Source organism: Theobroma umbraticum, unplaced genomic scaffold (assembly GCF_002168275.2).
Source record: "Theobroma umbraticum cultivar Fairchild unplaced genomic scaffold, ASM216827v3 scaffold_86.0, whole genome shotgun sequence".
Lineage (NCBI taxonomy): Eukaryota > Viridiplantae > Streptophyta > Magnoliopsida > Malvales > Malvaceae > Theobroma > Theobroma umbraticum.
The window spans coordinates 6,419,844-6,429,244 of NW_018397263.1; the positions used below are offsets into that span (position 1 = coordinate 6,419,844).

General features: G+C 32.8%; 1 protein-coding gene across 5 annotated transcripts; it reads right to left on the reverse strand.

Moving 5' to 3' along the window:
* Positions 1-736: 736 nt before the first annotated feature.
* LOC110420415 (E3 ubiquitin-protein ligase RHF2A-like) lies at positions 737-5,804 on the reverse strand. 5 transcript variants are annotated; one of them, XM_021433721.2, is made up of 10 exons: positions 5,649-5,804; positions 5,410-5,554; positions 4,299-4,438; positions 4,123-4,169; positions 2,982-3,044; positions 2,755-2,863; positions 2,261-2,640; positions 2,007-2,111; positions 1,613-1,904; positions 737-1,145 (listed from the first exon to the last, which is right to left on the reverse strand). In XM_021433721.2, the coding sequence occupies exons 3-10, from the start codon at positions 4,428-4,430 to the stop codon at positions 1,110-1,112; spliced, it is 1,164 nt and encodes a 387-aa protein (XP_021289396.1). In that variant the 5' UTR covers positions 4,431-4,438; positions 5,410-5,554; positions 5,649-5,804; the 3' UTR covers positions 737-1,109. The 5 variants fall into 5 exon arrangements, 4 of the variants coding, with proteins under 4 accessions (XP_021289396.1, XP_021289398.1, XP_021289395.1 ...); XR_016351461.1 differs by lacking the exon at positions 5,649-5,804 and having other exon boundaries at positions 1,536-1,904; positions 5,410-5,634; XM_021433723.1 differs by lacking the exon at positions 5,649-5,804 and having other exon boundaries at positions 2,007-2,102; positions 5,410-5,634.
* Between the last annotated feature and the right edge of the window lie 3,597 nt (positions 5,805-9,401).

Genomic DNA, 9,401 nt, shown 5'->3' on the forward strand with positions numbered 1-9,401 from the left:
TAAACCACATTGAGAGGGAGAAGGGAGTTACTTTCATGGCTGATTCGCCTGAAATTCATGCAAGTCGTCGGCACCGAAGGAAGTGTTGGAATCTAAATATGACATCGTCTTTCAAAATATCCGATTAACCGATCCCGGAGATTTGGAGATAGTGGAGCAATCAAAGCCAAAAGAAAGGGAAAAGAAGAGGAAGGAAAGTGCTCTCATTACGATATTCCTACCTCAGTTAGCTGATGAACTCAAGAACCCACATCCATACAAGCTTCAAAACTCAGCTTCTAAAAGCTTCACTTTGATTTGGGTGGCTAGTTTTCGGACAGCCTAAAGGTCGTGCACATGAGTGAGAGAGATATAGACAAGGACTTCGACTTGCTGTACTGACATAGGCACCTGAATGATGAGCCCGCTTCTATTTTAGTTCTTGTTATGTCCTGCTTCTATGGGCTAAGTTGGTTGCTAACATTAAAAGGGTAACAGAAGAAAATACAAGTCCAACAAAGTATTTGCACATAAGAAAATCGGTTTCATCATTTTTGGGAAAGATACAAATCCTGGCAAGGTTCAAATTTGTTCATCAGACACAGAGACTCTTGGAGAAGAAGATCTCCACTCCTAACTTAGACAAAATGAGTTTCACATGAGTTTGTGGAAACTCCAGTCACACATAGCTCTGTTGTCCCTATGGACATTGGCAGGGGGAATTATGCTAAAGGAAAGCCTAGACAGGGCCAAGATCTTCACTAATTTTGTTTCACTGATTCCCAAAGTTCAGTTGGTGTCAATAGCCACATGGAAAGACACATTTTTCAGCAAATTGCAATACGTTCTAAGCATGTTTCAAATTCCATCCAGCCTCACCAGCTCCTTCCTCAAGAGTAATTAACATTCAGCCATTGCCAAATCAGCCATCCAGACAGTTACATACAGATATCGTGCACTAAATCAGGTTACATATTAACAAATTTACACACATATACCCATATAAAAGTCTCTATCCAGATGGAAGCTCTGTCAGACTTCCTCTGTTTATTCAGATTCAGACCACTCACCATGACTCTGTCTGTTTGCAAATACCAATCACCTGGCCTGAAATGCAAAGCATCTTTTCCTCAGCATGTCATTTCTGGAGAAACAAGATTGGCAACCTGAAAACCCAAACTAAACTGTTGAATATTCTGCAAAGATTATGGTAAAACACAACAGAGATAAATCCGCTGAAAGACTGGAGATCTATCTACAACAAAGTGGATTTTTCCTTAAAATTTCAGCCAACAAACCAACATGGGAAGGTACCATGTTTTCAGCTGTGATCACTAACAAGATTGCTGGGTGCCAGAATATCATGCTACAAGATAGGCCTATGCAGCAAACTCTCTACTCACATCAAACAGGTGGAAGAATCATTATAAGATTTAATACAGGCAGCCACTGGACAGTAAGAGCGATGGTAGAAGCAAATTCAATATTTTCTATTTATGGGGTTCTAATGCCTGAATATTATCTAAAAATAAATACAAAGCAACATGATGACTCACCTACAAAGATGAAATGCTGAGGATAGATGCAATTTGCTGAAATAATTTTATATAACTTAAATAGAAAGAGAACTTGCAGCATGCGAAGCTGGCGTAGGGCTGATACTTAGAGGGTTATCTCCGTGATTCCCTGCATTATGCTGGTTGTCTTGCTCTGTAATAGAAGATTCAGCCAAATGATTTGACACAGAAGCTTCATTTGGACTATCATTTTCCCTGGTTTCTAAACGCTCCATCATACGAGATACACTAGCAATTCCTGCACTCACTTCTCTCCGAACTTCATTCCCAAGATCAGACATGGAAGAGTTACGAGAGAACCACCTCTCCTTCCAGCCTCTTGTACTCTTTGAAATTGACTCCTTATATCTTTAATTCAAGAAGTGTTATTAGTAACATATGAGGAAAAATATGCATTATCTAGTTTTACACCTCTAAAGAGTTGCTATAAGAAGGATTTGTCCACCATACCTCAAGGACACAGCATTAAATCTGGATTTCAGAGATTCTGAAAATGACTGAAACTCTGATGGTCCTGCTCTCTCTTGATTTGGCAATGAGGAATTACTAGAAGTGCTTCCATAGACAAAGAAAAATTTATCAACTAGATGATACATGTACTCTTAGAAAATGACTAGAAGTGCTTCTACAAACAAATGATAAATACTCTAGATGATACATGTAGTCACATGCATGACAAACATGAGAAAAGAAGTCATAAATACCGATTATTTAACGAAAATCCTCGTCTACTCAATGGACTGACAGTAGATCCAGAGGCAGGTGTATTTTGACCAGAAGGAAATGGTGACATCTGCTGGGATAACTCTTCTCCTCCAGATGATAGTGGAGTGGCAGGACTAGCTACGGTGATTGCAGCTGCTTCAGTTTCCCCTCCTATCTGAGTCAAAGGTGTTGATACAGAACCAGAATGCTGTGCACCAGGATGAGTAGAAAATACCAAGAAATGAGGACGGCTATGAGCAGATGATCTTCTCTGGCCATCCCTCCTACCAGAATGGCGGACCCTTCCCATTGCAGCAGCAGCAGCCAAGTGCTGGATTATACGCTCTTCAAGTTCAGGGTCATTTGCACCAACTGGTAACTGCATTACAATGAAAAAATTGTGTAAGTTCTGTTTAATGGGTGAATGCTGCAACAAGTTTATTGCCAAACAATAGTAAAATAAAGATTCTAAAAGCACTTATAGACAGCATACATGTTGCAATTCAAAATCACCAAGCGTGGGATGGTGAAATATGGTGGTATTTCTTGACGGAGCAACCCTAAAGCTCCTTTCCCTTTCTACCACTTCAAGCAATTCTTGACTGTCACCATATGCACATTATTAGCTAATTCCACAGATTATGCTGAGAAAATTTTCAAAGTAAAAATATGTTTACATGTATGTATGTATATATATATATATATATATAAATGAAAAACCTTGCAGGGTCCTTCAAGCTAATGGCTTGCCAGCACATGGGACATTGAGAGCTTCTCTGGCACCTACAAATCAAAAAACTTGTATTAGATTTAAGCCTTATTTGGTGATCTCTTCCTTTGCAAGAGTGTATACTTCCAAAAATCCAAATAAACTTAAATTATCAAGAGGTGAATTAACTAGGAAAATAAATCCTAAAAATAAATTTCCGTATATGCTTTTTTCCTCAGAAAAATGGTATCACCTACTTTCTACCGGTGCTTGATTCGTTAGAAACAGAGGTACTAATTTAGCATTCCATTGTACAAGAAACATCGTGAAGTCTTCAAAGCTCTCTATGTACACTCTAATTACATCCAAGAAGCAAAGCAACATCAACAATTATTTGCTAGAAGTTGAACAAAAAACCGATAGATCAAACAAGAAACTAAAGCATCTTCATCAATCAAAGTTCAGGTTACAATTGTTGCACAGAAAAACCAAGGACGGTAGAGCAAAAAAAGTTGATAAATAAAATGGATAGATGAGAATATCAAGTTAGCACTATCAGTTCGCATAACCAGACAAAATTTAATCACCATTATCATTATCAAAGGATAAGAAATCAAACTCAAAATAGTATCTAAAACATTGCACAAGGAATGAAAAACATCATATCCTCATGTCAAAATTAAATTCATCATATAGTTACATCAGAATCAAATGCATCATGCAATCATGTGGTCAGACCATATAATTATGTCATATATGTATCTGTCTGAGTATATGTGATTTATGACAAGAAGTTGGATTCCTTAAAGCAATAATTTGTCCATGTTTAGCTTTGCTAGAGGTCATTTTTTTTCCTTCTTTTCCCCATTACATGATGACCCCTTAACCTTTTACTCTCCCTCTCCTCTCTCCCACCCATACCATTCTATCAAGACCCAACGTGGATATTGCTGTCTAGCCAATCTACTGATAGTCAACGTAGGGGGGAGGGCAAATTTGTTATAGAAAGTGCATAATGAATCATAGAAACAGACAAAAACATAGCCTTCAGTTAGGGTTTGTGAGAAAAATAAACGCAGTAATCATGGGCAATGAAATCTAATAGAGTGGAGTGGAAAAAATAGTTATTTTGAGAGTTAACACGAAACTTACCATTCAAGAATGCACTGGAGGTGAAAGTCATGCTTGCAATTAGTCACCTGCAAGCAAAGATAAAAAAGAATTCAAACTGAGGTACTTCCACACGATAGGTATGAAGGACAGTAGTGCAAAAAACCTCATCTAGCAGAAAAGGGTTAGTAAAAATGAATCTGTGATTTAGATATTACTGTTGAAGGATCGCTTTCAGAAAACTCCTCAAGGCATATGCTACAAGCATCATCACAGGCATCTTGAATTCCCCCTTTCACAAAAGCTGCAGCTGATGTCATATGACTATCAGGCTTCTGTATCTCCTCCATCCCTGAACCTTTAAGAAACAAAAACCCCAGAAATTTTAATACAGACACCGCATACTAAAATTCCAATTTGTCCCTGATGTATCATCAATCCTTCTTTTTTTTGCATAGCTTTATGGGCTGCACAAAACAGAGCGAAAACCCAAGCACATCTCACTTCCTAAAATGCATAAGTAAACTGCAACCTAAGATCAATAGAGATAAAGAAGTTCTTACCACCTCATAATTTTTATATTGAGCAAAGCAAAAAAATACTGTTAGACCTCCGCATCTAAATCACAACTCTCAACTCAACAAAGCCTCAATACCAACAATTTCCACTTATCTAAACACTTTTTTCCCAAAAATTATGGAACAACAATGATTCATTTCCTTGCTGATCAAAACCACTTTCTTTGCCACTTACCAAATAAGATCGTTGAATAACCGAAACTAGCCAAAATATTGTTTGTCTTCTTAAGGCAAATTTAATCAGACTAAGTCATAAGTTTTACAAAGACAAATTTCCCAAGTTTCAAATAACTTCAAATAAAGGACAGCCTTACATAGTTATTCCAGTTCATTCTTTTCTCATTCTCCATATATATCAAACAAAAATTACAAAAGCATACAGATTTTTTTTTCTGACTCCAACTATTCAAACCAGGCCCTGATTGATTGACTTAAACACATTTGTTGAATGAAAAATAAAACCATATTTTCATCTCAAATATATACAAAATGGTTAAAACCATCTAGAACTCATCTAAATTCCAAAAAAAAAAAAAGGAAAACAAAGTAAATAAATCCTGGGAACAGGTAAAACAGATATACAATATATCAGTCCATTGAATTAAGCAAAGATAAAACCTTTTTAAACAAAAACCAATAAAACCCAAACGAGAAATGGATCTTAAAATTAAATAAAAGATACAAATTCATGAACCCATATTGAAAATACATCAAAAATATAAAATTCAACCAAAACAAAACATGGGTTTACCTCCAAAACAATATTTGGAAACTGAAATGAGACAAGGAATCAAGGAAGACAAATAAAAAATGGAGCTTTTTGTAATCCCCTTCTCCTCCTATTTATTTACTCACAAGGGAATGCCAGAGGCTCATTAAAGAACAACCAACAAACCCTACAAAATTCAGGGAAAAAAAATGATTACATAATGATAAAAGAGGAAGAAAAGAGGGAGACAGAGTAGGAAAGAAAGACATGGCCACCTTTACCTTTAAATTATAATTATGGGTTTTGTTTTGCGTTGGTTGTTTTCCCCTTTTTTTTTAAAATTATTTATTTATGGTTTTGGGTGTTGGAAAACAAAGCTCCCAACAATTTGCCCACCACCACTCCCAAAAGAAGTCTTCTTTTCACACCCTTCCACATAATTGGATCTTATCTCGTAACATCAAACTATATTCTGCTACTAGTTGTTAGTCTTGCCCCTGACCTTTATGTTCTAGTTGGGTGTTTTGTTTCTCGATTTATGTATGGAATATTTAACTTTTTCTTCAATAATTAATAATGGACTTTATGGTAATCATGATATCCTTTCCATTTGTGAGATATGATTATGCTATCTAATTTAATGTACAAAAATGTAATCATGTGGGCCAAATGAAGCCAAAGAGGAGGATCATCCCTTGTTTTCTTATACATATTGTCAATAACAACAAGATTAATTTGATTTAAAAAAATGTTTTCTTCCCAATTTTAAAAGATTAGATTAGATTTAGCCTTAATAAAAAATTACAAATCGAATCATTTTCCTTCCTTTTACCCTATTTCCTTCCTTCCTTCCTCTTTTCCTTTGGCGGAACAATGTTAACCAAAAGTTTTACCAACATTCATGTTTTTATATAATTATCAATAAGAGATCAAATTAAAAAAATTATCAATAAAACTCAAAGGAAATATGCGTAAAACCTCTAAATCTGTTAAAAATTATCTTTGTTTTTTCTCCATGACTGAGAGTTAACTCATTATTAAGTAATGTTCTTCTAACTCCCAGTTAATGCTGGAAAATTTATTGAATGATATTCTACAAAAAGTGCAATAATTCAAAGGCATATGTAATGGTTGGTTGGTGTGGAGAAAACTATATAGAGTTGCTTTTGTAATCACTTATTTAATTCATGGGATGGGAGGCAACTTTGATAGGTTGGTCAACAAAATTGCGAGCCCATCTTCCTTCCCTCTTCGATGTCATATATTTTATATGCAGGGGACATGCAACCACAAAGCTTTGAGACTTTGCTACCACTCCTTAATTTTGAAACTTGATTACAACTCTATTAGGACTTGATTAAAATGTGAATTCCTTGATTTAATTGAAAATGATGAGGACGCCTGTTTTAAAATCTGATTTGACCAGAATTTAATAATAAAAATTAAATTCTAAATTTTTTATATATCTTATTAGTCAAAATAAATTTCATGTTAAAAAATTTCTACATTATAAGTAATGTATAAACTATTATATTAAAATTAAAATAAATATTAAAAATGTTATTATCTATAATTGGGTTAGAGTAACGAATATCCTAAATATCATCGCCTGTATTTTGTTTGAACTCGTCTATAAGATACCTAATTAATCCTATTTAAACAGATTAAATAATGTTGAATACCTGTTTACATATTAACCATTGTCGTCTCTACACCTTACTTCGCTTTGAAAATGAAGATTTACCTTTTGAAACGTAATATAGAAAAGAAATGGTTTGTTACTATTTAAACAGAATATGAAAAGAGAAACCGGAAATGAATATTCTTCATTTTTCTTTTCTTTGTGTTTCAAAATATGTAGGATACCAAACTTATAATAATCTATATTAAAAAGAAGGTTCAAAGGAACTCATATGTTAGGTTATGTTTTTGCTTCCAATGTCTGCCACGTCGACTAGGTTGATTGGGTTTTGTTCAAGGTTTTTGGGTGTCCATTGAAGTGAATTTGGAAAGGGGTTTAGGTTTTGGGTTTAGACTTGAAAGAAAATAAGAAGGAGCTATCGGCCTGAAGAGAAATATGAAAGGCTCATCAAGAGTCAAGGGGTAAAAGGAGAGGTCAAGGGTTGAAAGGAAATATGAAGAATTTAGCAAAAGAAATACAAAGGGTTATGCATATATCCAGAAACAAAGTTAGAGCATTTTTAAAAGAGAGGTCAATAGAAAGATATATTAAACAATTATAGAGAATTTTATATATAATCTAATTATCATTCATATAAAAGATTAAATAAAATTCACAAGATATTGGACATAAAACAAATGCATATTAACAATAATCACAGTGTTATATATATATATATATATGACTAATGGAACCATGAAAATTATCTCTTTCACTTTCTGTGCGTAAGAGTAGAAGAGAGAATAATTTTTCAAACTCAAATAAATTGTCTCTTTACTTTGTGTGTTCGAGTTCTTCTCTTATTTTCTATTTGCCTCTTAAATTGCTAATTAATATATTAAGTTGATGGGTTGAACTATTAAGATATAATATGTTATGATAAGCTATTAAGTTAGATTGTTAAAATATAATATGTTATGATAGGCTTAGATTTATATTAAAACTTAATATTTTTTATTATTAGACTCACTTTTATTTTTTTGTTAAATTTGATAGGCTTAACATATTACTTTAGAATTTATTTGTTGAGCTTAATTAGCAATAGGCTAACCTTAATGACTCTAATTATATTAGATAGTTTGAGGAATAAAAATAATTATTTGTTATGAATATTTTTGTGAATGTCCATTTATACTATGTATACCTAAATTTACATGTAAATTAAATTGAATGAAGATTAGGATTTAATCCATCTATCTAAACTCTTAGTATTATCTTCATCTTGGAAATTCAATCTAGATAAGTGCTTATTAACCTATAAATAAGTTCTTTCACTTCATTTTGTAAGCATATTTGAATAAGATCTTCTTACTCCCTCTAAATACTTTTTTTCCCTCTAAATACTTTCTCTTATAATTGTTCTTTTAAGATTTATTTCATAATATATTATCAATAAGATGCTCTGATCTCTCAAGTTTAGGAATTATTTTATTTTTCATCATCTTCAAGCTTCAAAAAGATTTTAGTGGTTGGTTTTTAATTACTAGTTGTAACAAATCAGGTAAGTGACTTGATATCTTTTTAATATTTTATTCCTTAAAAATCAACCTTAATATGAGTTTTGCTATTATATAATATATATTTTATTTTTTCTCTTAATTGGAAAGTGAATTTGCTATTATACAGCTATTAATGAAAAGTTATAAATATTCATTCTCTAAAATGAATATGATAAACGAGTTACTAATAAAAAATTATAAATCTATCCATTCTATGAAGTGAATGTGACATCATTTAATAGTTATAGTCATAGTTATGAATCCATCTATTTCTTGAAGTGAATGTAATATCATTTAATAATTATGATTGCCATAATAATTTACACTATCACTATTTTAATTCTAAAGATAATTTTACTATTAGAAGTAGATGAATGCCTTAACCCACCATCCCATTAAAAATGGATAATCGACCAGAAGTGGATAATCCGTCATAAGTGGATTACCCACAAAAAGTGGATAGATACTTGTAACCTACTAAAAGTGGATAAATATTTACAATCCACCAAAAGTGAATGAATAATGAAAAGATAAAAATGAAAAGAATAAAAGGAATATAAAAAACGTCTTGCTATTGTTGTAGCATGAAAAACCATTAGTCACGTATCTGTTGTACGTCTTGAATTTATCAAGCATCACTAAAAACTTTATGATGATTTTAACTACGGCCAAGTTGATATAACAGATCAAAATGTTTGCCCACCTTGAAAAAGGAAATGATTATATGATTGTAATGGGAATATCCATTATCGATTTTTTTTTGTTTTGAAAAAAGAATTGATCATTTGATTTGTAATGGAAACACACGAGAATGAACTTAACAGTAATTGGTATATTTTAGTATAACTATATTA

Coding starts and splice junctions, on each gene's coding strand:
- LOC110420415 (XM_021433721.2), bottom strand. CDS start 4,430: ATGGAGGAGATACAGAAGCCTGATAGTCATATGACATCAGCTGCAGCT. Junction 4,170..4,298: donor CTGAAAGCGATCCTTCAACA/GTAATATCTAAA, acceptor CTTTGCTTGCAG/GTGACTAATTGCAAGCATGA. Junction 2,112..2,260: donor GGATTTTCGTTAAATAATCG/GTATTTATGACT, acceptor TGTCTATGGAAG/CACTTCTAGTAATTCCTCAT.